The sequence below is a fragment of the Notamacropus eugenii genome, chromosome 4 (genome assembly GCF_028372415.1).
Source record: "Notamacropus eugenii isolate mMacEug1 chromosome 4, mMacEug1.pri_v2, whole genome shotgun sequence".
Taxonomy (NCBI): domain Eukaryota; kingdom Metazoa; phylum Chordata; class Mammalia; order Diprotodontia; family Macropodidae; genus Notamacropus; species Notamacropus eugenii.
This window is the reverse complement of record NC_092875.1, coordinates 76,839,146-76,866,397: the sequence shown is the minus strand read 5'-3', so window position 1 is coordinate 76,866,397 and position 27,252 is coordinate 76,839,146. Positions and strand designations below refer to the sequence as shown.

Below are 27,252 nucleotides of genomic sequence, written 5' to 3'. Positions count from 1 at the left end.
CAGTACCTCACCTCTACCCCTTTCTGGGCCTCAGTTTTCTCTTTTCTAAATAAAAAGGTTGGACCAAATGTTTTAAGGCACCTTCTAGGGCTACAGCCTATGATCAGATAATGACCTCCCACTTTTTCCCTAAGGACAGAATGCAGTGAGTATGGGAATTTCCCTATTCAACCCATCTCACCCAGCCACCCCACCCACATCAGGCAGGTGCATGAACATGTGAACACACACACACACACACACACACACACACACACACACACACACACACAGGATCAGAGAGATTTTTCTTTTAATTTTATTTAAAAAACCTCAGGTGCAATATTAAAAAGCAACTTGGACAGCCAGAGCAACAACCAGAGAGAGAGAAAGAGAGGAAGGAAACAGGACAACCCACCATTTCAACCCTGGGGTTGACCAAAATGACCAAGGCTGGAAGGAAATGTATTGGGATGAGGGGAACAGGGGGAAGAAAGGGAAAAGTCAGTCCAGTCCTGTCCTTACTTCCTCAGGGTGAAACATTTACAAAGGTGAAGTCTGGCTGAATTGGGGGAAGGGCTAGGGGGAAAAGGAGGGCATTCCTTGCCCCGACAGGACTCTAGTAGGGGCCGAAGGGGGGAGGTATTGGGGCCTCTCCTGGTATGATGCAGGATCCTGCATCTGCCCCTGCCATCACCCCAAGCTTGGAATGCAGGATGTGGATAGAAGAAAGATACCTACAGTTAAGGGAGAGGGAGTTGGGAAGGGGTGACAATGAGGCGCCAGCCTCCCTGGAATCTCTTTGGGGAGTGTGTTGGGAATAGGGTTTTCTCCCCCTTAGGGAGTTCCTGGATGCTAGGGACTCTTAGGCAGATGGGGAACTTGGGAACTGGGGAAAAGGAGAGGGCTAGGGGAAGCTCAGGGGTCACAGAGAGGCGGGGGCTCAGCCAAGAAACCCATCAGGGTCATCGTCTTCAAAGTGGCCCTGCTGAAGGACTTTGATGTGATGCTCATAGATTTTGAGGGCTGGCCCCAAGCGGATCGAGAGGCCAGTTAGCACGTCCGTGCGCTGCATCAGCAGAAGGGACTTCCCGTCAATTTCCTGGACAGGGGCAAGAAGCAGAGCTCACTTGGGTCAGGCCTGGGACTCCCTCCAATGCTCCTTCACATGGCATCCTTCCATTTCATATTGGGATCCCATCTTAGTCATTTCTACCGTGTGTGTGCGTGTGCGTGTGCGTGTGTGTGTGTGTCTGTGTAGGGTTGGGGTGTCAGCAGGATGGAGGTCTCACCTGTTCCTGGAAAGCAGAAGCCTGTTCAGGGAAGCCAGCCTCAGTGAAATACTCTACCACATCCATCACTGTCCACTCCACAGGATCAGATGGTTTTTCCTTCCTGCCAGAGCTATGGATGCCCAAACAGACCATAACATTATCATCATCCTATCTAATGCTTGCCAAACATTTAACAAGTGAAAATGCTCTGCAAATAATCATCTTCTTTGATCCTTACACCAGCTTCCTTTGGCAGATAGGCGTGGGAAAGGATTACAACCTCTATTTCAGAGGAGGAAACTGAGGCCCAGAGGGGAAGACCTGGGTTTGATGTCAGTTAAACAAATGTTGGTCATGCTCAGCCCTGGGGAAGGGCTGATATGTCGCTGCCATTTAGGAGCCTCATCACATTTTGTGAGGTAATTATACCCACTTTATAGATGAGAAAACTGAGGCCTAGAGAGATCATGACGTCCATGTTCGCATAACTTCTAAGTGCCGAGAAACCAGCACATCCAAGTCTAAAATTCTACCTACAAAGTCCTGATGTTGTCTCTCATTTGATTTCCAGAGACCAACCCTGGCCCCAACTCAACACAGACCCAGCCTCAAGAGACAAAAACAATTCAGACTTACGAGCAACCGAAAGGATTTCCATCAGCACTGGGCAAAGCTGGCTTTCCAGGGGGCAAAGGCACGGGCGAAGGGGAATCTGGACCTGTGGCAGCTGAGGCTAGGGGCAAAAGAGCATACTTGTCAGCTTCTCTATCTCTCTACCTATCCTTCCTCCCCAAACATATTCCAGCACTAAGGGAGAGCCCCTCTGAATTCCTTTTCCTCCAAATCTACCTTGTTTCTGAGGTGTCTCCACCCACTTTTAAAAAGTGAGGTCACAGTACCTGCTGCTCCATTACAAAAAAGGGAGCCCCAGCTTCTGGAACCTCTTTCTTACCTGAACCCCCTTCCATCTTCACCACTCCCATAGGGAAGGCCTCCCGGGTTCCATCTGCTAGCGCTGAACGGTGACCCTCATCCTGCCGGCCTGGTGCTACGGAGGAGCTCCACTCCCTGGGCCGGTCTTTGCCACCTTCCCGTTGGCCAGCCTCTCCATTGTACTGGTTCTGCCCGCTGTGGGCACCCTCTCCCTCGGGCACCTCAGAACCCTCTGACAGAGCAGATACCTCTTCTTCATCTTCTTCTTCCTCCTCCTCTCTCAGGGACTCTTCCCCTGACTTCTATGGAGGATGAGGAGAGCTGGAATTTTTCTCCTATCTTTTCCCATCCATTTCTATTCCCTAGGCATCCTCATTCTCTCTGTTAGACTTGAAAGATGGGGGCTGTCCAGATTGATGAGTCCAAAGTTGACTTCTGTCCTTGGAATCTTTACCATGTTCCAGGGAATTAACTCCTGATGTGACACCCTTCTCCAGGTCCCAAACCAGACTGACCCCAAGGCTTCTGGCCTGTTTCTGAAGAGGGCAGTTCACTTTCTCACCCTTCTCTGCACGTCTCACTGACCCCATAACCTGACCTTCTGGGTCCTTAGCCCCAACCCCCTCCCTTCCACCCTCGGTTGAGGAGGAGCTTACAGATTCTAAGCTCTTACTGGCCATGGACCTCTAGTCCTTATAAACACCCCTACCCTCTCCACTGGGGCTGATCTCATCCATCCTTTGCTTCCTCCCCCCTTGCAGTCTCCCCTCCAGTCCTGATTCCAACCTCAGGCAGCCGGGAATTCTAGGATGAACCCCCCTCCCTAGACAGGACTTTCAACCCCTGCCCTAGTCTTACCTTGGTTCGGGCTGCTCTGGAGCTGGTGGCAGGAGGCGCCCTTCCCGAACGATCGTTGCGGGGCAGGGCAAGTCCGGCGATGCGGGTGCGCTCGAGGCGGCCCCGGGCGGCCGCCGCCTCCTCCTCTAGCAGCAGCCCCTGCACGCGCCCACGGGTCAGCCGGCCGCCGCCGCTGCCACTGCCCCCGAGGTAGCGCACCACTTCCCGCAGGCTTACGGGCCGGGCTGGTCCGCTCCGAGACGCGCCCCCCTCCGGCGGCAGCGGCAGCGGCAGCGGCGACGGTGGCGCCGGCTCCCGGGCGGCGGCCCCGGCGGGCGGGGGGGCACGACGCGGGCCGGGCGAGGGCGCCCCGGCCGGAGGCGGCGGCGGGGGCAGGGGCGCGGCCCGCTGCGTTCGGGGGGGTGGCGACGGAGCCGGGGCGCCGGGAGAGGGGGGCGCTGTGGCCGCCGCTGCCCGGGGCGCTCGGGGCGGGGAGGCGACGGGCGCAGGCGGAGCGGGCGGGGGCGGCGGCGGCGCGGCGGCGGCGGCAGCCCCCCGGGGGCCGCGCGGAGGAACGGGCGGGGTGGCGCCCCGGCGCGGCGGCTGCACGCGCGCCGCGTTGCGGTACGAGATGCTCCCCTTGTAGCTGACCCGAAGCACGGCGCGCTGCTGGATCAGCTTCTCCAGCTCGGCGCGCGTGCGCTCCGGCTCCGGCCCGTGCCGCCGCCTCACCATCCGGCAGATGCGCTCCAGGTCCGGCCGCGCCTTGCGCGAGCGCAGCGAGTCGATGGTGTCCAGGATCCACTCCTGGTAGCGGGGGGACGAGGCGGACGACGAGGCGGCGGCGGCCGCCGCCGTGTCCGGCGGGGGCAGGGCCGGGGGCCCCGCCATGCCTCCCGCCCGGCCCGGCTGCACCGTGCGCGCCGCCTCCCTCCCAGCGCGGCGCCCCCCCTTCTCCCCGCTCTCCCCTCCCCTCTCAACCCCCGGCTCCCCTCCCTCTCTCCCTCAGCCGCCCGCCTCCTTCTCCTCCTCCTGCCTCCGCCGCCGCCGCCGCTGCCGCTGCCGCCGCCGCCGCCGCTGCTCTTCCCCCTCCCCCCGGGGGGCGCAGCGCCTCGGTGGAGCGGCGGAGGCGCTGCTGTTTCTTTGCGAAAAGAAAAAAAAAGAAAGAAAAGAAAGAAAAGAAAAAAAAATGCACAGACAGAGATACACGCACACTCACACAAAAAACCCCGCTCCTCCTGGGCGCGCGCGGGTCCCGAGGATGGGAGGAGGGGGAAGCGCGAGCCGAGCCCCTCCCCGCCGCCACCGCCACAGCCGCCGCCGCACGCGCCGCCCGCCCCGCGGCCGGGACACTCTGGCCCCCCTTCTCGGCTATCCACCCACCCACCCCTACGCGCTCGCTTTTAAGGTGGAGCCGGGGCCCGCTTAGCGCGCGCGACTCTGCCCCCCCCCTCCGGCGCCTCTCTCGCTCAGTCTCTCCCCGGCCTCAACCCGCCCCCCCACACCCCCAACCCTTTACAACTCCCGCGCGCTTTTTAAGGAGGCGCCGCGGAGTTGGCGCCGGGGCGGAGGCGGGGATGGTGGGGGGGGGGGAGAGGGAGAAAAAGAGAGAGAAGGAGAAAGAGAGAGAGAGAGAGAGAGAGAGAGAGAGAGAGAGAGAGAGAGAGGGAGCGCGCAGGGGGAGGGGGGAGGGGAGTGGGCGGGCTGGGCGGTGGCGCTCTCCCTCCAGCCATTGGGCGCGGAACCCAGACGTCCCCGCCGCCCAGCCCCCTCCCCCTTTCTGTCCCCCCCGTCCCCCCTCCCTCCTCATCCCCCCTCCCCCCCGCCATTGCCGCCCAGCGCTCCAGGCTCAGGACCGCACTTACCACTAACTCGGGGACTGGCGGAGCCAGGCGTCCCGCTTTCTCCGCCGCACTGCTTGGGCTGCGCTGAGAAATCGCGGGCCGCGACGCCCGAACCTCTCCCTCGCCCGTTCGTCCGTCCCCGGCGCTAGCCGGTGCCCCCAACTCTAGACCCTGAGGGAGGGACGATTCGGCCCCCTTTCCCCGCCCAGTCTGTCTTGGCCTCGCTCCCCCAGTGGCGCTGGAGCCGCCTCCCCGACAGCCGCACCGTGGATCGCGGAGCGAGAGAGGCGGCGGCGTGGCGTAGCGCTTAGAGCTCAGGACGTGCACTCTGAGGGACCCCCCAGATTCGCGTCCCCGCTCTGCCACGTACGAGCTGGGTTGTGCCCTTTCGCATGTCACCTTTGGGGGCCTGTTTCCCCCCTCCCCCCAATAAAGGGAAATTGGATGAAGCGGTAGCGTCTTGTGGAAAAAACACCGAATCAGGACTTGAACCGGAGTGCGGTTTCCAGCTCTGTCCCTTTCTCTGGGAGACCTCGGGCAAGTCATTTCTTCTCTAGTAGAGACCTGGTTTGCTGGCCGGTCCACAAGAGGGGGTTGGATTACAGAAGCTCTTTAAGCCCTTTCCGTCTGGAGAATCTATGATCTAGTTCTAGCCCTAACAGAGTATTCCGAGAGGCTTAAGCTTGCTTCCTCCACTGGGGGGAGAAACCACACCGGGAGCAGGTTTTAAAGGTCATTCCCCCCCCTCCCCCCAGTTCTCTGCTCAGAGAAGGATATTCAAGGCAAAACCACCTTGCAGCACAGAAAGGCCCTATCCTGAGAAAAGAACTAGAGCCAGGCAGAGCCATTCCATGTCCCCACCTTGACTTGGAATTTCAAGGCAGTTTTTCCTTTACTCTGTTTCTGGGGTTCCAGACGGTATAAAAGTGGGGAGGGGGTCAGGAATGACAGGGTTTTTTTTAAACAAAACTTTATTGGTAATAGTTTTCAAATATGTTTACAACAAAGCACACCGTTAAAGAGGAAGTCATTTCCGTGAAACAAATTTCTTCGAATCACACAGGTTTAAACTCCCAGGTACACCCCCCACCCCTACCCCTACCCCAGGCCTATGAACTCCTTCAGGGATGGGGGAAAATTGAGAGAGGGACAAAAAAAGAGAAAGGGGGTGGAGAAAAGTGGGCTACTCTACCCCAGCTACTTCCTAGAGAGAAGGGGGGGGGAATTATAATTCAGATGCCTCACAAGGGGTCAGTGGGAGGAGAGACGGGTAGTTGTCAGACAAGCCAGATGTAGGATGCTTCTAGAGATGGGGGATGGTGGTGAGGCTATCAGGTGAATAAAAATTGGCATTCCCATGGCAAAAGGAAGCTCTCTACCTTGAAGCTGTGGCACTTCCTGTTTCTTTTCTCCCAGTCTCCCCCTTTTCCTTTCCCAGGATGGGCTATATCCTTCAACTTGCTTTTAGGGAGTGACACTCACAGAGAGAATGGGAAGTTAGTGGCTGTGCATTAAAAATCTATGGATAAGAATGGCTAAAATGAAGGAGGTGTGCCCCAGGGATATCTGGGAGGCCTCTTTGGCAGGGATCACAAGCTAGGCTGCCTGAGTGGGTTGGGAAATGTTTTTTTCTGGTGCCCTAATACCCCAAGTGAGCAAAAACTGGGGAGTAGGGAAGAAGTAGGGGTTAAGAGAGCTGATCATGAGGAAGAGAGACCACTGGGAGGGGGGAGGGGTGCTGAAAGAGGCCAGGGCTCTTTCAAACTTGGCAGGATACCCCTCATGGGGAATCTCACAATTGTTCCCACAACTCCCTGGTTGAGATCAGCAGCAAAAAAGCCCCATCCCCAAGTCACAGACCCAGCTCAAAACCATCAGCTAAGATCCCAGAGGTTAAAACTCCATAGCCTTTGACCAAGGCAGATCCAGACACATTAAAATGTATTTGGGACAGCTAGGGAAGGTGGGAAGGAACTAGGACAGAAAGCAAATATAACTTAAATAATATTTAAAATTTTTTGTTAAATATAAAGGAGCCATGAAAATTTTACTAAAACATCTTCCCAGGCAGGATCTCTCCTTGTGGAGAACTGGTTTTTCTGTCCTTTTACCCCTAGATAAGGTTCTGAAGTTCCAGGGAGAGGCCAGGAAAAGGACAAATAATGGGCAACTGTGTCCCAGTCTTAGGAATTGGAGGTTTTCCAACTTGGGATCCCCTGGCTCCCCTGCCCCAACTTCCCACCACCAGGGGGATCAATAAGGAGATACAAAAACAAGGGCCTGGCTCTGGGTACTACTGGGGGGTCAGTGGCTGGAATTGAAAGAAACTGGATCTCTGATGGTGTTAGAAGGGAAAGGGTCAGATCTGTTTGGGCTGGAAAACTGATATAAAACTTACATGGAGTTAGGCAAAGAGCAGAGGAAACCCAGCCATGGGGTCTACCAGCTGGAGTGAGACAGTGAGGAAAAAGCCAGTGGGGGTTAGGGATGGGAAGGAAGGGGAGGGGGGGGGTCCATCTGATATTTGAATCTCCCTTTCCCCACCATGCAAACATCTCTGCTTTCTGATCTCCCTAGGGAAAAATTAATATGCAAGGAACTCTGGGGCCCTCAGGCTGCTCAATCCACCCCTCCCACCCCCCAACCCCAAAAGAAAACCACCAGGACCCAGGGACACCATTAGAACTCAGCAAACTCCTTGACACACTTCTCATTGATGGAGATCCGGAGCTCCTCCTCCTCATAATCATCAAAATTACTTGTGTCACCTGGGCCTTTGCACTTTGGTATAAAGGGAGCTTCCACCTGTCGAGGAGTGAAAGAATCTTAGAGGTGAAGGGCCCCTAGCCCATTTCACACACGAAGAAAGTAAAGCCCTAAGAAGGACATGACTTGGTCAATGACCTAGCTCTAGGCGTGGGGAACCTTTGGCCTCTAGGCCACATGTAGCCCTCTAGGTCCTCAAAGTGCAGTCCTCTGACTAAATCCAATCTTCACTGAATAGATCCCCTTAATAAGATTTATTCTGTAAAACTTGGACTCAAAGGGGCACACTTGAGGACCTAGAGGGTCACATGTGGCCGAGAGGCCGCAGGTTCCCCATGCTCAATTAGAGCATCAGTGTTAGAGCCTGCCCAAGAAGTAGATCTTTAGGTTGGTGGCTTCTCTGTCCAGCAGCACAGCATGCCTCTAGGACATGGGAAAGAGCATTGCCAGCAAAGGAACAGGGGCAGTACCTGCTCTCCTCCTCAGTGGCCTAAAGAGACCCCGAGGGCACATCAAGATGCCAGCATCTTTCTAGGCCTCCCAGGGTTAGGGAGAAGAGAAAATGAAGACATAGTCTAGCCCAAACTCATTTTACAGAGGCACAGAGAAGTAGCTCCAGAAGTGAGGGAAAGAGCTCTCAGATACTGCACCCCTCCTCACCCTGCCCCCCCCCCCCCCCACCTCAGCCTCCTTCCAGGCCCAGCTGAGGGACCCCACCTTCCTCTGGTAGATGGCGATCCAGTCAGTGGTGGCGAACCATTTGTGGTTCTTGATGTCATTAACACCATTCTTGAGGTTCCCGTAGCGCTTGGTGAGGTCCACTTGGAGCAGATTCCGAAGCAGGTCCTTTAAGTCGGAGCTGAAGTGAGAAGGGAATCGAACCTGGAAGGATGAGGAAGGAGTACCAATGACACTAAGACAGTGGGTTCTCTCTCCAGTGGAGTCTGTGGCCTCGGATCACATTAGAGTTTCAGTATGATCACTTCCTTCTATGTGCACATCCAAATAATACCCATCCATCAAGAATCATTACTGCAGTCTTCCCTTCCCTTAATTTATGAAATAAAATAAGTTAATTAAAGTTCCTTATATGTGCAAGACATTGTGCTAGGCTCTGGGGAATCTAAAGATAAAAATGGCTCAGTTTTTTCCCTTAAAGAATTTGTAGCCTTTGTAATGTGAGTTCCTGGAGGTTGAGGCCTGTGCCTTGGCCTTTCTTAGTGTCCTCAGGGCTCAGTACAGAGCATGGTACACAGAAAAGTATTAATAAATACTTGCGGATGATGAGGATACTACCTAGGGATACAATGTTTAAACAATGACTACAAAATTTATACACAGTAATAAAAACGATTTCAAAAAGGAAAGAGTGTTATTAACTGGGAAGAAATCAGAAAAGGCCTCCCTCCTGTAGCAGTCAAGGATTTTAGGAGATGGAGGTAAGGAGGCAGCTCATTCTAGATGGGGGGTACCAGCTCTGCCAAGGCAGAGTCAGGAAATGGCATGTGAGGGATGGATCATTAATGGCTAATGGGTATCAAGAGGAGTAAAATGAAATAAGACTGGAAAGGTAAGTGGGGTGCAAATTCTGAATGGTTTTAAATGCTAGACTGAGGGAGTTTGTCTCTGGTCCAAGGGGCAAATAAGTAGCCATTCAAAGTTTCTGAGTGGGGGAAGACATAATCAGATCTGTGTTTCAGGAAAATCAGTTTGGCACGTGTGCAAAGGCAAGGCTGGAGGCAGATCAATTAGGAAGCAAGAACCTGAACTAGTGAGGGAGCTATCAGACTACGTAAAAGGGGGACTGACGTGAGTGAGAGGGGACCCAGGTAACTGATTAACTACAGGGGAGACATAAGTCAGTAATAATTCCAAGGTTTTGAACCAGAGTAATTCAAGAATGATGCTGCCATCAACAGAAATCAGTCTTGTTTTTTAATATTTATTTTCAAATCCAAATTTTCTTTCTCTCTCTACCTTCACCTCCCATTGAGAAAGAACTATGAAAGAAGGAGGCATGGTCTAGTTTGTGTTTGTTTTTTGGGAGGTGTGAAGTGGACAACAAATAATTCCATTTTTCCTGTGTTAAGTTTCAGATATAATTAGTAAACAAGGATTCAAACCTGAATCTTCTAGTTCTAGTACAATGCTCTAGTCTTCATTTTCCATTCAGTCGTTTGGTGCATGTTACCTAATGACACCTCTCATACTGTTGGACTAAACAATGATCACTTGAAAAGAGCTGGACTAACCTTGCACTCATGTTGACTCCCCAGCTGTGTCGTCAGCTTTATTGATCGTTGTGCCTTCAGAGCGCTTAGCAGAGTCTTAGACATTGCAGAAACCAGTAACTGCCTAGTGGGTACCTTTTTGATTAAAAATTTTCTACCAGGCATTCAAGTGATTACTCCTTTGATGACTCAATAACCCTCCTACTGTATTTAATCAGGACAAAGCATCACCTTACTGAGTTATTCTGTGGGATAGGAAAGCTAAGTAGTCCACAGAAATATCCTTCCTGAGACCCCAAAAGAGCCTAAAAAAGTAATGCTTTAAGCTGTCAGCCCAGACCCTTAGGCCTCACCTTCCCAGAGACAATCTTTTCATATATCTGGATGGGCTGGTCAGCAAAGAAGGGGGGGTAACCTGCTGCCATCTCATAGATCAGGACACCTAGGGCCCACCAGTCCACAGCCTTGTTATAGCCCTGGAGAAAGAAAGCAAAGATCAGGATGGAAGGGAGAGAGGACAGGGAACTGGAGGGAGAAGGGGTCAGGAGAAAAGAGCTTTGGCTGGATTAGGGTGAGGACTGAGGGAGTGAAAGAAAGCCCCATATTGGTCCTATGAAAGAAGGGAGAGTCAACTGTTTCAGAGGAGCTCACACCTTGCTAAGGATGATCTCAGGAGCCAGGTACTCGGGAGTCCCACACAAAGTCCAGGTTCGGCCTTTTACACGCTTGGCAAAACCAAAATCTGTCACCTACGGTCATAAGAAGTTATATGTAGTCACACCCTGGCTAAGAAAGCAAAGGAAGGGGCAAGCAGGAGAAGAGTGTGCATGTGTGCATGTGTGTGCATGCGTGCACGTGTATATGTGTGTGAGAAAGTGAGAGAGTGAGAAAGGGGGAGGGAGAGAGAGAGTGAGAGTAAGAGAGAGAGAGACAGAGAGAGACAGAGAGAGAGAGAGAGAGAATGTGTGTGCTCACACGCTCAGGCAGGAAATCGCTGGAATTCTACTCTGCAGTGATTTGCCATCTGTGTCCTGGGGAGTACCTGGATATAGCCCTGTTGATCAATGAGAAGGTTCTCAGGCTTCAGATCTCGGTAGATCAGGTCCAGTGAGTGAAGGTATTCAAAGGTCAGGACAATCTGAGCTGCATAAAAGCGAGCATGGGGTTCACTGGTGGAAGGAAAAGCAAAGAAAGGAAGGATGAGCTATAGAGAGGAAAGTTTACAAAGACATCAGCCCATCTCCCCAAACTCAAGTCATCCTCTAATCAATACATCTTTAGAAACCTTTCCCTACAGACGTCAGGCTCCATGCTGCTTATTCATCATTTGCAACACCTTCAATCAGGAAGTCCATCCCCCTTATTCCAGGATGCTATGTGCCTGTAAGATGTCTTTAGAAGCTGCTCACCTGAACCTTCCGATCCGCCGTAGGTGGGAGAACATTTCCCCACCTGGGACATACTCCATCACCATGTACAGGTTTGTGTTGTCCTATGAAGAAAAGACATGCTTTTCCACCCTCATCCATAGCACTATCTCTACCCTCACCAGAAGCCTGGTCCTCTCCTTCCTCCTGGAAGTCTGGAAGGCCAAGCTCACCCCTAGGTTCTCCTGCCTCTTCTTCAACATGCTATTTCCTCTGGCCATGCCCCACCCCCACCCGCAGTGTCATGAATGATGTTAAATGTTCACATGCAGCCCCAAAGCACAGGCTTCAGAGAAAGTTTTTGGTGAATGTAGCTGGATACCCATCAGCCAAATTTGTACCAATTGCGAAAGTATAAAATGAAGCAGTATGTTACTCTCCTTAGGAGGGACTGGACTCTCCACTGCTGCCACCCTTGTCCACTGGCTTTCCAAGGCCAGAGCTGAGATACCTTGAAGGAATATTCTAGTCGCACGAGGAATGGGAAGTTGATGGCCTGCAGGATTCGCTTCTCATTCATGGTGTGCTCGATTTGTTTCAGCTTCACCACCTGTGAGGGAAGAGTGGGGAAATGAGGTAAGTTAAAGAAAAAGGAGTTGGGTCAGCTTCCAGCTAGACTGAACCCTGGATTTAGAGGGGAAAAGGACTGCGAGGGATCAAGTCCAATTCTTTCATTTTTAGACCTGAGAAAATGGAGGCTCGGAGATGACACATGCTTTGCCCAATGTAACCCAAGGAAGCTCAGGGCCCTGGGCCCCAGTGACTCCAAAGATTTTTCCATTACACCAAGCTGCCCTTTCACACCTTCAGGGAGGTCTGTTTCAGGACCATTTAGACCCATCCTCTACTCCCTCCTCCCTCTCCCCTCCCCTCCAGATCCAAGGCCTGTCTCTCAGCTTTCTTCTTAGCTCATCACTTGGAAAGTGCCAGGAATTTGGGCCAAGAGAAGCTCTTTCCCCATATCCCTAGGATAAGGAAGGGATAGGGAAGGAGAAAGAGAGAGAGGCAGAGACAGAGAGAGAGGCAGAGTGTAAATGCGTGATTATGTGCAGAATGAAGTACCTGGCACCAGAGTGCTGGGGATTTGGAGGGCAATGCTCACCTTCTGTTTATCAAGGACTTTCATGGCAAAGTAGTTCCCAGTTTCCCTGTGCTTCACGAGTATCACTCGACCAAAGGAACCAGTGCCTAGAGTCTTGATTCTGTCAAACTGATCCAGCTGGACTGTACTCTGCTGAACAGATGGGAAAGTTGGTCTCTCCTTTGGCCTCCAGAGGCGCCCACTACCGCCCATTTTCCTCCTCCCCTATCCAGTTTGGGTCAGTCAAGTGTCAGGACTGAAGGTACTGGAATCTCTTTTTGTACCACAAGAGAGGGCCTTAGCAGGACAGAAAGAAGGGGAGGCAGGGAAGAAGGCGAAGACGCATTGCTGAGGTTTATGGCAGGGGGTGGGTACAACCCTGGAATGGGACCCAGGAGCTCCTGGCCTCTGCTAAGGGAGCAGCTAGGGCTAGGACGAACCCAGTGGCTCAGAGATGGTGGGGGTGAGGGGATGGGGAAGGAAAGATGGTGGGGAAGTCAGAGACAGAAGTCTCCTCAGGGTGATAGCATGGTGGCCAATGAAAGAACCTGTATGAAGGCTTTGGGGTTGGATGGATGTAGGGTCCCTTGGAATGCTTTGGGAAAGCGGACTCCAGTACCCCCAGCACCTGCCTCCCCCCTGGTCCAGGTGCAACACTTGAGGTACCTGAGGTGGACTTTCCCATTTCTTGAGGAATTCTTCTTTGGCTTTAGCTAGAAACTCTTTCACTGAAAGGTAGGGAGAGCAAAAATTAGAGGCTTCATGAAACACAGGAAGGACCAGAGGGGCTCAGAGACCCTGGAAAAAGCCCCTAAGACGCTAGCAAGGAAAATGCAACAAGTCACCAAGAGTTGACTAAACACCTGTAATGTACAAGGCCCTGTGTCAGATGTTGAAGATCAGAGAGAGGTGGAAAACAGCGCCTGCTCTCACAGAACTTATTTCACAATACATTCTTTTATTTGATCATGGTGGGGGGGGGGGGGAGAGAGAGAGAGAAAGTGTGTATGTGTGTGTGTGTGTGTGTGTGTGTGTGTGTGTGTATGTGTGCGATAACCCAAAGGTTTTGAACTCTGAACAAATTTTGAACAAGACTGGATGAGGCTGGTGCCATACATTACTATCACTAATACTATTAAGTATAAATACATACTGTTATTGATAATGATAACTTCATCATATAGTTCAAAATTCTGGGGTTTTCCATTCCTTAACTCTTCTGGCTCCTTCACTTCTCATGTGTGATCAGCTATTGGACCCTCCAGACTCTGCTTCCCCATCCTCCCTCATCCTTCATTGCTTCCTCTTTCTTCACACTGGCTACCCTCCCCCAGGCCCTCATTACTACCTACCTGGGCTACTACTGTAACAGCTTCCTAACAGGCTTTTCTGCCTTCATCCCATCCTTCATACATCTGCCAAAGTCATCTTGGTTAGGTACAGAGCTAGTCATGCTCAGAAACCCTTCTCAGATCCTTGTCTACTAAGCTCAAGGCTTCCTCCATAGCCCCCGAGGCCCTAGCAGGCCCTCTATACTTCAGTCAAGCCAGAGCGTTTCTATACCCTTGTCTACATGTATCAGACAGAATCTCTGTTCAGGCACACCCTGCTTCCAGGTATCTGGTAAATTCAATTCCATTCTTTAAAGGCCAAATCAAAAGTTGCACCTCCAGGAACACTTACGGTTCCTGCCAGGTGAGAAAGACCTCCCTGAACTTGGGACTCACAGAGAGCTCTGTTTTGGACTGCTCACTCGGATGCATGTCTCATGGATTATTACGTAGGCAAGTTACCTGTGCTGGTGTTAGGCCTCATTTGACTGTAAGGTTCATATGGGCAGGGTCTGTCTTACCCAAACTTTTTTTAAAATCACTCCCAGCACTTAGAACAAGGCTTTGTATACAGTAGGTGCTTAATATATTGTTGTTACCACAGAACTAAGCTTGATGAGGTGGGCCCTGGTAGCTCCAACCCAACCGACCCATCTGGGCTACATGCTAGCTCTTTCCTCAGGGTTCCATCCTTCCAACCCACCCCCATCCCTCAGGAGGGCACCTATTGCCTTCTAGGATGCAGTCAGTTAGAGAAAGCCTATTTTCTGGTCTATGCTTCTTAACTCTCACAACTAAGGAGTGTAATGTGGCACCATCACCAAATGTCCAGGAATGGGGGGCTTTCTCCAGGGGGAGGGGATAAGGATCTGAGTTATAGGCCAGGGTTCCACCCCCTCCCCTCCCCCCCAAGCTCTGACCTACATTCCATGGACGCCAATGTGGGCTGAGGTATTTATAGCCCTGGGATTTGGCTGCGGGCTCTGGTCCCTTTCTCTTGAGAGTACTGGGCCCTAGATCCCCCCATAGAAGGGGGGCCTCAAACCTGCTCAGTAGCCTTGGCCCCTGAGCCTGCTTCTGCATGAACCTTCCAGTACACTTGCAGTTCTTCCCCTTGACCTCTACCAGGGAGCTTAGGCCAGCATCCCCAGAAGTATACCAATGCCATCACTACTTCCTTCTAATAATAGCAGCTGACGTTGCTGGAGCGCTCTAGAGCTTTTTGGCAACATTCCTATGGGGTGGCAGTACCTTTTTTTTATATATGGAGAGTTGAGGCTCAGAGACTTTCAGTCCTCTCCAGAGTCAACATTCCAGCCAAACCTGGTCCTGACACTATACCCCCTGTCCCTCCCTTCCCTCCACCTCCCAGAATCCTTGTCTTCCTTCCAGGCTACTTCCTCCCTGCAGCTTCTCCTGATCCCCCATCCCCACTCCAGTGCTCTCTCTTCCCTCAGAGGCCTTTAGACTATGCTCACTTATGTACATACTACATTCCCAATAGACGGTAAGCCCCTTGAGGACAAACAAGCCCTGCTTTCCTTTTATCTTTGTAAACTGCCACAATGTGTAGTATGGTTTATTTGTTTTGTTTTGTTTTTTAATCTATATCTGTGATTTCCTCCACATAGGGAAAGTCACAGATCCACAACTTATCTGTTCTTTTACAGGCTTAGAGAACTATCTGGGGCCCTAAGGGACTTGCCTACTGTCCCACAATTATGAGTCAGAGGCTGGCCCTCTATCTGCTGCACATTGTCTCAGGACAAGGGTCTTGCTTGAACTCTTGAAACATTGCAGGGGTTTAGTACCTGTTCTGTGAATTCAATTAAGTGATTATTCCAGGGTCACTGGGCTAGGACTTTAAATGAGGTCTCCTGATCTTCTCATCAAATCATCTGCGTCTTACAACAGCTCACATTTCTCTGACACTCTAAGGTTTACAAAGTGTTTGCTTCACAACTGATTCTGTGAGGTAGCTACTGTAAGGATTCTATTCTGTCAGATGAGGATCCAAGGTTCAGCAGAATTAAGTAATTTTTCCAGGGACATATGACAACTTTCCATCTACTGTCCAAACCTGTTTCCATAGGCCCAGGAATCTCTTATTCACACAGCATGGGAGACCTAGCACTTTTATCCTAGGCACTTCCCTGCTTTGGTAATTCTGGCCTCAGTCCTGCCACACTCTGGACCTTAGTTTCCCAGTCTATAAAATGAGTGGGTTGAGCTTCTAAGATCCCTTTTGCATCAGAAAGACTTGAAGAGTAACTGGGGAGTTAAGGAGACACAACTAAAGGGACTATCCTACCCACCTCCTCCAACTAGAAGAGAAACAAGAACTGTTCTCAGGAAAGAAATAAGGTGAGCCCTAGGCTCAGCCACCTATTCTCCTTACCAGGTCTGAGACCCACTCCACCAAGGCATAAAGGCAAAGCACTCAGAGGTGTGATGCTGGGAGTAAGCCACCAGTCAGCTTCCTGCTGACGGTGTGGGGAAACAAGATGGTACAGCTGAGCAGTTCCACTAATCTTCCCAACCAACTGCCAATACCCAAAAGAGCTTCTTTTGCAATTAGGGCTTTAGGCTTTGGGATGTAACATAGCTTGCTGAAACCAAGATTCTAGAAGATTCTGTCCCTTTCAGCTGCTTCTCACCCTCTTCCTCTTCATTCCCGCTCCTCAATCTGAGGAAGCCTGCAGGAGCCCCCTTTGCCACCTCCCCCCCACCCCCCAAGGAGAATCAGTGGGAGCACAACATCTGAAAGTTGTGCTGGGCATTATTTCTGCTGCCCCTTTTCTAGTGTCCTGGGGAGGGAAGTTCCAGCAGTAGTACTAGCTCTTGGAGAAACAGGGCCTCCTGCAGGGGAAAACATGAAGCAGAGCTCCTCCTCATTGGGGAAAATATGAATCCTCAATTGCTCTAAGGAGGCGCCAGGGAGCTGAGGCCAGGCAGGCCAAAGTGATGCCACAGCTAAGAGCTTTAAATAGATCACTGAGGTTGCCTTGGGTCTCTCCAGATCCCACCCATTGTCCCAGAATTAGGCTAGGGGTGGGGCAAATGAAGTGAGACACCAGGGGGTAGGGAGTGGGGTGTGGGGAAGGGGACCAGACCAGGTGGTCCTACACCAACCTCTACTTCCTGCCTCTTTGAAGGTTGATTCCCCAGTGTGTATGGGGGGATCCAGGATGGATGCCAAGCTGCAGAGAGGATTATGAGTCAATGCAGGTCAGGTGGCTGGCTATAGCTTGGGTCCCCAGAGAGCGTGGCGAAGGTAGCTGACAAAGCGCACAGCCAGGTGGGCCCAGAGAAATAGCTGTAGCCACAGCTGGAAGGTAATCTCTGAGGTGCTCTCAGGCTCCAGGCCCTCTGCCCTCATCCCTAAAGATCTTGCTGGGATCCCTTCCTGGGAACAGGCAGATGATGAAGAAGCCCCAGAGCACTAATGTTAGCCTGAGCCTTCAGCAAAGAGAAAGCCAGGATGGAGATGGAGAAGGAGGAGGAGGAGTTAGTTGCCAGGGAAGCACTTAAAGGTACCTGCTCTCAACTGTTCTTGGAGTCATAGGAGCATGAGCTCTAGAGCTGAAAGAGACTTTAGAAATCTAGTTCAACTCTCTCATTTTACAAGAAACTGAGATCCAGAGTGAGGAAATTACTTTGCCAAGGTCACAAAGGTGCTTCAAGGGGCAGCTTCTTAAGAGTGCAGGATAGCCCTCTCTAAGTGTTTTTTTCTTCCTCAGGTCACCCAGCCAAGCTGGACTGTGTTTCTGCTCTTAAGAAGGCAGAGTTTGCTTCATGGGTAGCACTAGGGTCAGGACGGCCCCTGGGAACATGCCCCGGGGGTAGGCTTCCTCTGCCAGTCCTTCCAGGTCAGGACCTACAAAGGTTAATATCAAGAAAGGAGCTACTGGGAGTCCCCATGGGGGCAGAATCATTCTTAGGTCTTCGTTCCCTGACACAAGAAGATGAAGGGGAAAAGGAAAGATAGGACCCGGTACCCTGAGGTTTGATATGCATACAACATATTTCCTTAAGTTACTCCCATATGGTTCCTCTATTAATGGAGAGTTTGCTCCCTTCCCCTGATCACATCAAGCTTAGAACCAAAAGTGCCCCTTCTCACTCAGGTCTCCCGGAGGCTGGAGTAGAAGAGAAGGATGGATCTTCACCATGTGCCATGGCCTAAAACACAAGGCTTCAAAGCTGATTAAGTGCTCACTTCACTCTGCCCTCAGATGACACTGGAGTTTCAATTAGAAAAGGAACCACAGACTCAGAGATGGAAGTTACCCTGACCAACAAACACTGAGCGTGGCCTTCATTTGAAGACCTTCGGTAATGAAGAACTCACCACTTCAAGACAGCTCACTTCTGGACAGCTTTTAAGTGTTCAGAAATTTTTTCTTTTATAGAGCTGAAATATGCCTCTCTGTACCTTGTACCCATAGTTCCAAGCTCTATTCTCTGGAGCCCAATAGGGCGGTTTCTGGTAACCACCTTCCTATCAGGGAAAAAGATCCTAACAACAACAAAAGGCAGCTAGTATTTCCTGGGATTTGCAAGCACTCTGCAGCCTTTGGAAAGAGATAGGACTGAGAAACCACTGGCACACACTTCTCTGCCTCCAGATAACAAGAGGGAAGCCAACATCTGCTCCTAAGGAGAGCATCTTGTTGAAGAAGCTAGTCCTACAGGGTGACCAGTTTTTCCATATTTAAGCAACTCCCTAACTCGAAGGACTTTTCATCAGTGATAACTACTCTACACAACATTTTGAATCTGATCTTAAACCTGGGGAAAAATACATTAAATAATAAAAAAAAACCCCACCAAAAAGACTATCAATTTACTCAAGTTACTGGGAATTTCCTCCCAGACTCCTAATGCTAGAAAGTGAAAATCCACCCCAGAAGCAGAGTCGCAAACATTACTCTAGTAATGCCAGGGGTACCTTTGTGTTCAATTTTCAAAATTCAGGGGCCAACCCTACCAATAATCATAATTCTATGTTAAAACAGTCCCACTTATCTTTAAAAATCAAAACTGGGACTAAACATTTCGAGTCAGAAAGAACCAAGGTACGTTTCAAGGTAAACCAAATTCTCCCCTCCAAATGTCCCTATGGGATGGGAAGCACAAACATTACTGTTACTTTACAGAGCAGGAAACTGTCAGAGGGGCTGTGACTTGCCCAAGGTGTGAGGGCTGTTAAATGGTAGAATCAGGATTGGGGGGGAGGGGAGGTGTCTTCACCTCAGGCCCAAAGCTTCTTCCATTATATCACATGGTCTCTCCATACAAAGCCTGCCAGGGCAGTTCACCTCACCCTTACCCGTCTCCTGTGGGGAATGTGTATGTATATATGTGTCTGGGGGGGTCCCCAAGGAAACGGGTTACAAAGAGACCTTAGAGGTCATCTGGTCCAATTCACTAGTGTTACAGACAGGACAACTGAAGCCCAGAGAGATGTCAAGCCCCAGGTCTCACAGGTTCTAAGTGACAGGCAGGATTCAAACCCAGGCCTACGCTCTTTGCAGGGCACAGACCCTGTTGGGGGTTGGGGAGGGGAAGAGAAAAAGACAGAAATGTGGGAGGGGGTGGGTGTACCCCTCCTTCTGGAGGATTCCTTTACAAAGCCAAGGCACCCCCCAAGCTCTACTCTTTGCCACAACTGTCTCTTGCCCACTCACTCACTCCTCTCTCCCAAACTGTGCTTGCCAGGGCAGGGAGCATGGCACAGCTTGCCTACAGGTTACTATGGCAACAGGGGTCCTGGGGGGCTCACCTGCAGCAGCCATCACACTGTCTCTCTCTTACAGGACAGCCCTGACTATGGTGGCTGCAAAGGGCCAAAGCTCATCTGGGGGCTCCGCAGGGGGCTTTCCCCCACCCGGGCCCAACACGGGGCGGGAGGGGGAAGAAGAGCAGCTCAGCCCAGGAGCCCAAAGGTAAAGGGGGCGGATTAACCCCTCTGGCTCTCCGTAGGAAGTGGATTGGGCTCAGCAGGTAGAAATCTCGGCGGACTGGCGAGGCACCCATACAACCGCCAAAGCCTGCGCAGGGCAGGCTGACCCTCTAGGGCTTCTGTAGGGCGCACCCGGCTCCTCACCTCGAGGAGGTGGCTGGAATGCACGCCCTTGGGGGTCCCCAGCTGTGCTGCTGCAGCGCCTTAGGAGCGCAGGAGCCCCAGGGTCTGTCCACCCCTCATTTTGCAGATGGGGAGACTTGGGCTAGGGGACTACTTATCGATTACGAGTCCAATCAGTGGCCAAGCCTGGCCTAGGATCCGGCGCTGCCGGGCTCTCTACTCGAGGGAGGCAAGCGCCACCCTTCAGTCCTTGTTCCCCGGGGCTCCCTGGCCTGGCCTTTCTGCTCTGTTCTCCCCTCCCACACTAAAGCCTGTCCCTGTGGGGTTTGGTTTGGGCCTCCTCCACCCCAGTGCCCACGTCCTAAGCCTGCTTTGTGCGTTTTCTAGGGCAAGGGGAACATCTACCAACAGCGCCCCTGGAAGGTGGCTGTGAAGTTCAGTACTCAATCTTCCCTCGGTACCCAGTCCTTCTCTTCCCCAGGACATTCCCACTCTTGTCTTAATCCATAATCACTAACAAATTCTTCTAGTCCCATCTCTCACCATCAGAAAACATCTGCTGCTTCCCACTTTTTGGTTCTCAACGACCTTTTCTCCCTACATTGGGTTCCTACTCTCCTGAGTTTTACATGAGGCCCTGCCAGGGTACAACATCTCCCCCTGCCCCTTAAATAATTTCTGACACTGTAGTCTGTCCTTGCATCTGGCTCTTCTGAAGCATCCATATCTCCCCTCTGTCCAAGATCTATTCCCCTGCCTGTAAAGAAAGGAGGGAGGCCAAACTTGGAAAAACAGAAAGCACTACTACAATGCTCTCCTCAAATGAATTTCAAAAATGATTTGCAAATCATCAGATGATAGGATTTAGAGTTGAAAGGGCCCTTTGAGGTCATCTAGTCCTCTGGTGTCAAACTTAAATAGAAAAAGAGGCCATGAAACTACGTGAGAATCCCTACAGGCCAAATATTCACTTGGAAAACCACATACTAACATTACCTATGGTTTACTGTATTTTTTAGTCTGGTTTAGTCAGTGCTTATTTTTGACCCTGAAGTCCAATCCCTTATTTAGGCAACAAGCATTTATTAAGTACTCGAGGCACTATACTAAGCACTAGGGTTAGAAATACAAGCCATTTAAGTGGAGCAGTAGATAGTGTTGAACTTGGAGTCAGGAAGACAGGAGTTCAAATCCTGCTTCCGACATTTACGAGATGTGCAACCTTAGACAAGTCTTAACTTCTTTCAGCCTCAGTTTCCTCATCTGTAAAACAGGGATAACAACAGCACCTACCTCCCAAGGCTGTTGTGAGGATCACATGAGATAATATTTGTAAAATGATCATGTGCTATATAAATACTAGCTATTACTATTTTAGAGGAAAATTTTAGAACAGAATATATGCTACATGAGGACAAGGACTTTTGTTTTTAATCTCCATTTTCAAATGTACCTGGGACATTTTTAAAAAATATGTAATTTCACACAGGGAACTTCTGACTGAGGGTATTCTTTCAACAAATCAACACTGAAACTGATAATCTTAAGTGTCCCAGGACATTGAGAAATTAAGTGATTTATCCAAGGTCACAAAACCAATATGTCAGGGGTCAGGATCTTCAAAGTATACTTTCTCTTCCTCTGGGGTGTCAGCATTCAGGAGGGGTCTTGTCCTCCTTAGGAAAACTGCCATAACATCATAGGACTCAGAGGTCACCTGGTCCAATCTATTCATTTCACAAATGGGGAAACTGAAGCCCTGCTTGAATTCAAGTTATCCTGATTCAGAGGTCAGCTATACCACACTCCTCTTGCCTAATACAGAGTAGGTGCTTAACAAATGTTTGTTTAGTTGGATTATAAAAACTGAGTTCCAGAGAAGAGAAGTGATTTAGATCAAAGGATTCAGATCTAGTGGGAAATTTAATGCTCATCTAGTCTAAGCCCCTCTTTTTATTGAGAATACTGAGACCTAGAGAAGAGACCAGACTTGCCCAAGGTCACAGATGTAGGAAATGGGAGAGCCAGAATTCAAAACAACGCCCTCTGACTCTAAATTCGCTGTTTTTTCTACTACACTGCCCTACCACCAGGATGGCCTTGCTCTTTTTACAAGGATCCTTGGGTATATCTCCTGAACGGAGTACAATAGATGTCAGTGTTGATCCAGTTGAATTTATAGGCCTGTCACTAAGTGAGTGGTTTTACCCCATGGCCAAATAACTTAGCTGAACTCTAAGTGCCCTCTTTAGAACTGCATGACTACAGCTTGGACCAGACCGTGCATAGGCTTCTATCTAGTCAGATATGAAAAGTGAAATCAGGGAAAGAGCTTTCTCAGGGGCCCTGGAAGGGCTGCTTCTGGCTCTTCAAGACCACCAAAAGCCAATCTTGTATATACCTCCATCCCTCTTCCAAAGTGTCTCTCACAATCTTCAGCCCAGGATGGCTCTATTTAAAGGTAATTTCTTCCAACTAGGCAAGCAGCACAAGCTTCTGGTCCCTCCTCAGCCTCCCTCACTTTCTGAGGTAGCTCAGTCCTCACAGAGCTCTCCAGCTGTTCTTCTATTCTAAGGCTGGCTCTACCTGCTTCATTCCTAGCAAGCCCTTGGCCCTGGTCACACTTCCATATCCCCTGCCCAGTGCCTGGCACAGCCGTCTCTGGTCAAGCTGCTACTACCTCTTTCTTCCCTGAGTTCTGTGATGTGGGATATCCCAAGGAGTGGCAGAGAACAAGGTTCCCTGGTTTTCATGCCTGGGCCCTGTAGGAAAGGGGTGGGGCATGGAAAATATCCAGCATAGTTCAGATTATTGAGTTGGACACTTACGGTGAGTCCCTTGCTCGGAGGGCCTGAGTGTGTGGGACTGGGATGCAAAGGATTAGGTTTGGAGGAGGTTTCTATCCTGTTTTAGTAGAATGGATGACTCCAGTTCTTTGCCCTGTCATCCTGATTTAGTGGGGGCAGGGGTAAACTACAGTGTGCTTGTAACTAGAAAATCATGAAGTCACTCATAAAATCATAAAGTCACCTTTTCTCTTCACCATTTATTTTCCACTGAAGAACCCCAGGCCATGCTATTCTAGTTCAATCTGAGCTAGAGTAGCCCTTGCTTGCTAAAACTGGAAGATCACCAATTCTCCCACCTTTCCAGAACTATGGACCAGACATCTATCATGAGAAACCAGTCTCTAACGGGAAATTGCCCAAAAAGGGAACAGACAGAGAAACCAGGGGCATCTGGCAGACTGAGGGAGCCAATTACTGGCCACTGCAAGACAGAGTCTCAGTTGTGAAATATCTGTTTATCGAGGGATTTGGAGGTGCTCAGATCCTGGGTAGGGCAGAGAGGGAATGTCCAACAGATAGGGCCTGGTGGGAAAAGACCTTAACCTCCCTCTTCCTAATCTTCACACACCTCCCTTAAGGTGGCTGGGGGGTGAGGGCAATGATTAATCCCTGAAAGGAAAACGTCTGGCCTTGGAGGAGATGGGAAAGACCCTGGGCCCACAAACAAGACCTGCTTGCCTAGGGTGTGCACAGAGTAGTAAGAGACAGAAAGAATGGGAAATGACAGAAGTATGGAGCCACAGAGAAGGTTTGACTAATTTCGAGACAGGGAAGCCCAACCTTCTCCCAGACCAAATACTCTAATAACTAGAGAAAGCGTGTGTGTGTCAACATGATTATTATAGAAGGCATAATGTAATAGTTGCAAAATGACACACATATAGCCTATATTGAATTGCTTGCCTTCTCAGTGGGGATGGGTGGGGAGGGAGGAAGGAGGAGAAGTGGAACTCAAAGTTTTAGGAACAAATGTTGAGAATTGTTTTTGTGTATAACTGGGAAAAAAGAAATACAGGTAATGGGGTATAGAAATTTATCTTGTCCTACAGGACAAGAGAGAAGATGAAAATAAGGGAAGGGGAGGGGTGTTAGTAGGGAGGGCACATTGGTGGAAGGGGCAATCTGGAAGGCAGAATGCGAGATGTTTTGGGGTGGGGAGAGGGGAGAGATGGGGAGAAAATTTGGAACTCAAAATTTTATAGAAATGAATGTTGAAAACTTAAATAATAAAAAAGAGAAAGTGTGTGGTGCATGCATGTGTGTGTGAGAGAGAGATATTATAGCTATCGGTATTCTGGGAAAATAAAGAAATGGATTATAGATGTTTAGACAAAGGGAGAGGAAGGACTGGGTGAGACAAAGATGGAGGAGTACCATAGGAAAATATAAGGGTGATATGGAGGGCAATTCTATTGAAAACCTCAAAAGAACTTGGAGTTCCACAGTAGATAAGTGTTCAAAGGATATAGACAGTTTTCAAACTGCAAACTATAAGTGACCAGATAAAAACACGCCCCAAATCACTAATAAAAAAAATGAAATTAAAACACTTAAGTTTTATCTCACATTCAGCAAGTTGGCAAAGATGACAAAAAAATGGAAAGTCATTGCTGGAAGGTCTGTGGAATGTCAGATACACTAATACACTGTTGGTAAAACTATCATTTGGACCACTTGGTCAAATCATCCCAGAAAACAATTTAGAAAGATTTAAGAAGAGTGACTAAACTGTACATAGTCTTCAACCAATCCATCCCACTCTAAGGAACCCAAAGAGGTCAAGGACAGAAGGAAAGGTCCAACATATGTAAAACTATTTATAGAGAAATTGTTTGTGCTAGCAAAGACCAGAAATCAGTCAGTTACCATGGATTGGGGAAAGGCTAAACCAACTGTGAAATATGACTATAATGGAATACTATGCAGTTGCACATGTACATATACACGCATGATCTAAATGAAGAATTAAGAAACACATAGGAGGATTTATATTAATTGATACATAATGAAATATATTTAACCAGAGGAACAATATACACAACTACAAGAATGCAAATCAAAAGAACACTAAGAGGAAGCTAACTCTTTTTTAAGTGTACTAACCAATCTGTTCTGTAGGACAGATAATCAAATACACTTCCCTCCTCTTGTCAGAGAGACAGGGAACTAAAGGGTCAGAATGTTGCATGCGTAGCCAAAGAAATCACTGTATCTGTTGTTTTTGCCTTACTGTTTTTCTTTGTTACAAAAAAGGATTCAACGAGGACCTAAGTGCAAAAATGAATGTGATGAAAATCAAAAGGTATCAATAAGACATTGAAAACAAAACGACCCCTTCCGAGGAGGGTTAACAGACGGGAATCTTCGGAGATGCTTCCTAAAAAAGGGTGTGGTGGGGCTCCAGGAACTCCAGGTCATTGGGTGACTGGGCCAAAAACTATAAGAAGGGGCAGGGTGGAGATCAGGCCGAACTTGTGGGGGCCGTGCAAGAAAAAGGGTGGGCCAAGAGGCAGGGCCCCAGCTCTGGGCTTGACAGCTGGCCGCGGCTTTGGCAGCGCTGGGGAGGAGGGGTGAGGGGTGAGGCCAGAAGGAGGGGGGATAGGCAGGGACCACGCGCGGTGTTTCGGTAGTGACGGGGAAGGAAAGCAACAACCATAACAACAAAAGGGGCCGTAATTTACAAAGCGGAGAAAAGTCGGGGCGGGGGGGGGAGGGAGGGAGGCGGGCAGGGACCAGGGAGGATGACCGGAAGGGGGGGAGCGGTGGAGGTCATACGTTTCAGAGCTGCTGGAAGGAACCTGATAAATGTAGTCCGACCCCATCTTTTTAGAGATGAGAAAACTGAGCCCCAGAAAAGTTCGCAGTCGGACGGGGAAGGCAGGAGCTCACTCCGGGCCGGGGTAGGGAGTTCGAAGAGTCCTACCGGGGGGCTCAGCGACCTCGGAGGGGGGGGCGGTAGAACGGACGCTGCCAGAGGGCAGGGGTCGTTTCTTTTCGCCTTTGTGCCCGCCGCAGGAGCTGGGCTCCGGGGGCTGCTGGGGTGGGATCGGATTGGTTCGGGGCCTGAACACTCACCGCTCTCCAGCTCGCTGCCCTTCTTGGCGGTGGCCGCGTTACCCATCTCCGCGGCGCTGGCTCCGGCTCCGGCCGGGTCCCCCCCACCCCCCGCCCCGGGCTGCGGCGCTGGCACGGGCGCTGGCGACCGGGTACCCCCCCCCACCCCCCGCCCCAGGAGGCGGTGGCGGCGGCGGCGGCAGCGGTCGCGGTCGCGGGCTCAGCTGGCTCCCGTAGCCCCGTTCCCCCCCACCCCCCAGCCGGCTCCCAGCTCCCGGCTCCCGCGTCTCCCTCGAGCTCGGCAGGGGAACCAGAACCCGAGTCCGTGGCTGCCCGAGACGCCCCACGGACCCCGCACCCCACTACCCATTGGCCCCCGACACCTTGATTGACGGCCCCGCGCCCGCCATTCATTGGTCGAAAACAATCCTCCCGCCTTCTCATTTGCCCCCGACACAATGACGCCAGACGCGGCCCGCCGGCCGCCTATTGGTCCCCAAACCATCAACTGGGCGGGCCGTATCCCATCATTGGAGACAACCCTGTTCGCATCACAGGCTCCACCCTTCGAACCTTTGGATTGGTAGTGGCGGGGTTGCTGGCGTTTTATTTATAGAAGGTTGGGACGGGCTCTCCCGGGAATGTTCGGTGTCAATCCTAGGAGGAGGGGGTGGGGCAAAGCGAAATCTTGCAGGCACCAAAGAAAGAATAGAGGCCGCCCTTGTAGAGAGGCCTAGCCTAGGCAGAGAAACCAAGGATCCCGAAAACCAGCCGCTGGAACACTCCTTTACTCGTCAGATAAGAGCCACAGTGCATATATCTTGGGTAGCCAGCGTCCGACTGACAAGCATTAGGGACCCCCCACTACAGGTCAGAGCTCATCTAGATCTCTCCCAGCTGGACAGGTCTCTGACCTGAGCACCCATTTATGTTCCGAGGCAGCTTGTCTGGGACTAGGACTCTGAGGTGAGATAGCTGCCACACCTAGACAACGTTAACACATGTTTCAAGGGCCATCATCCCCCAAACAATTTAGGGATTGATAAAATGGAAGGGACAAAGAATTAACAACTTCAAGACAGAATTGTATCACTGGAAAGGCAATAGTCAAATGAAAAGAGCAAGGGATCTGGGAGTCAATCGACCTCTCTTAGAGGGGGTCTGGCTCTGGTATGTCCTATCAGAAGGGTGGGCTGAATGAAGTAAAATATTTTGCAAAAAGCAAAGTGCTATAACAATAGCAAAAGACACATCTTCCCCTTATTAGTTTTTAAAAACTTGCATGAACTGCTTATCTCTGCTTTTAAAAAGTAAAAAGTCCTGCACTCATTCCTACTTGCTTGCCTTCGAGTCCTTCACAGAAGAAATCTCAAGTACTAGCATGTTTCTAAGATCAGTTACAGCACCACCTGTGAACCTACTATATTACTCTAGCTTCCTCTATTCAAAGCCCCAAAACTGTGTCAATGTAAATTGACAGACCACACCCCCGTCTTAAAGGCACTCTGCCTGGAAGCAGATTTTAAATAGTTCTTGAATAAGGAGCTGTTATTTCTCA

At 50.6% G+C, this 27,252-nt stretch overlaps 3 protein-coding genes across 7 annotated transcripts; all 3 read right to left on the bottom strand.

Annotated features, from left to right (window-relative positions):
• Positions 1-282: 282 nt before the first annotated feature.
• Positions 283-3,960, bottom strand: SAMD1 (sterile alpha motif domain containing 1). 2 transcript variants are annotated; one of them, XM_072602111.1, is made up of 5 exons: positions 3,045-3,960; positions 2,206-2,485; positions 1,890-1,986; positions 1,272-1,383; positions 283-1,081 (listed from the first exon to the last, which is right to left on the bottom strand). In XM_072602111.1, exons 1-5 carry the CDS (start codon positions 3,912-3,914, stop codon positions 923-925), a joined length of 1,518 nt encoding a protein of 505 aa, XP_072458212.1. In that variant the 5' UTR covers positions 3,915-3,960; the 3' UTR covers positions 283-922. The 2 variants fall into 2 exon arrangements, with proteins under 2 accessions (XP_072458212.1, XP_072458211.1); XM_072602110.1 differs by having other exon boundaries at positions 2,206-2,488; positions 3,045-3,959.
• Positions 3,929-5,504, bottom strand: LOC140500002 (uncharacterized). The gene is made up of 2 exons (XM_072602120.1): positions 4,889-5,504; positions 3,929-4,164 (listed from the first exon to the last, which is right to left on the bottom strand). Exons 1-2 carry the CDS (start codon positions 5,411-5,413, stop codon positions 4,000-4,002), a joined length of 690 nt encoding a protein of 229 aa, XP_072458221.1. The 5' UTR covers positions 5,414-5,504; the 3' UTR covers positions 3,929-3,999.
• Positions 5,505-6,082: 578 nt separating this feature from the next.
• On the bottom strand, positions 6,083-25,902 carry PRKACA (protein kinase cAMP-activated catalytic subunit alpha). 4 transcript variants are annotated; one of them, XM_072602117.1, is made up of 10 exons: positions 25,716-25,902; positions 13,039-13,100; positions 12,394-12,525; positions 11,743-11,841; positions 11,274-11,356; positions 10,907-11,033; positions 10,518-10,613; positions 10,218-10,340; positions 8,351-8,515; positions 6,083-7,672 (listed from the first exon to the last, which is right to left on the bottom strand). In XM_072602117.1, the coding sequence occupies exons 1-10, from the start codon at positions 25,759-25,761 to the stop codon at positions 7,547-7,549; spliced, it is 1,059 nt and encodes a 352-aa protein (XP_072458218.1). In that variant the 5' UTR covers positions 25,762-25,902; the 3' UTR covers positions 6,083-7,546. The 4 variants fall into 4 exon arrangements, with proteins under 4 accessions (XP_072458218.1, XP_072458215.1, XP_072458216.1 ...); XM_072602114.1 differs by having other exon boundaries at positions 12,394-12,522; positions 25,716-25,851; XM_072602115.1 differs by lacking the exon at positions 25,716-25,902 and adding an exon at positions 19,489-19,560.
• Positions 25,903-27,252: the final 1,350 nt, after the last annotated feature.

Coding starts and splice junctions, on each gene's coding strand:
- SAMD1 (XM_072602110.1), bottom strand. CDS start 3,914: ATGGCGGGGCCCCCGGCCCTGCCCCCGCCGGACACGGCGGCGGCCGCC. Junction 2,489..3,044: donor CCAGAGCAGCCCGAACCAAG/GTAAGACTAGGG, acceptor CATCCTCCATAG/AAGTCAGGGGAAGAGTCCCT. Junction 1,384..1,889: donor GGAAATCCTTTCGGTTGCTC/GTAAGTCTGAAT, acceptor GGGCATCCATAG/CTCTGGCAGGAAGGAAAAAC.
- PRKACA (XM_072602117.1), bottom strand. CDS start 25,761: ATGGGTAACGCGGCCACCGCCAAGAAGGGCAGCGAGCTGGAGAGCG. Junction 11,842..12,393: donor AAGTCCTTGATAAACAGAAG/GTGAGCATTGCC, acceptor CTTCCCTCACAG/GTGGTGAAGCTGAAACAAAT. Junction 10,614..10,906: donor ATCAACAGGGCTATATCCAG/GTACTCCCCAGG, acceptor TTATGACCGTAG/GTGACAGATTTTGGTTTTGC.
- LOC140500002 (XM_072602120.1), bottom strand. CDS start 5,413: ATGACTTGCCCGAGGTCTCCCAGAGAAAGGGACAGAGCTGGAAACCGC. Junction 4,165..4,888: donor CGCCAGTCCCCGAGTTAGTG/GTAAGTGCGGTC, acceptor CTTTTCGCAAAG/AAACAGCAGCGCCTCCGCCG.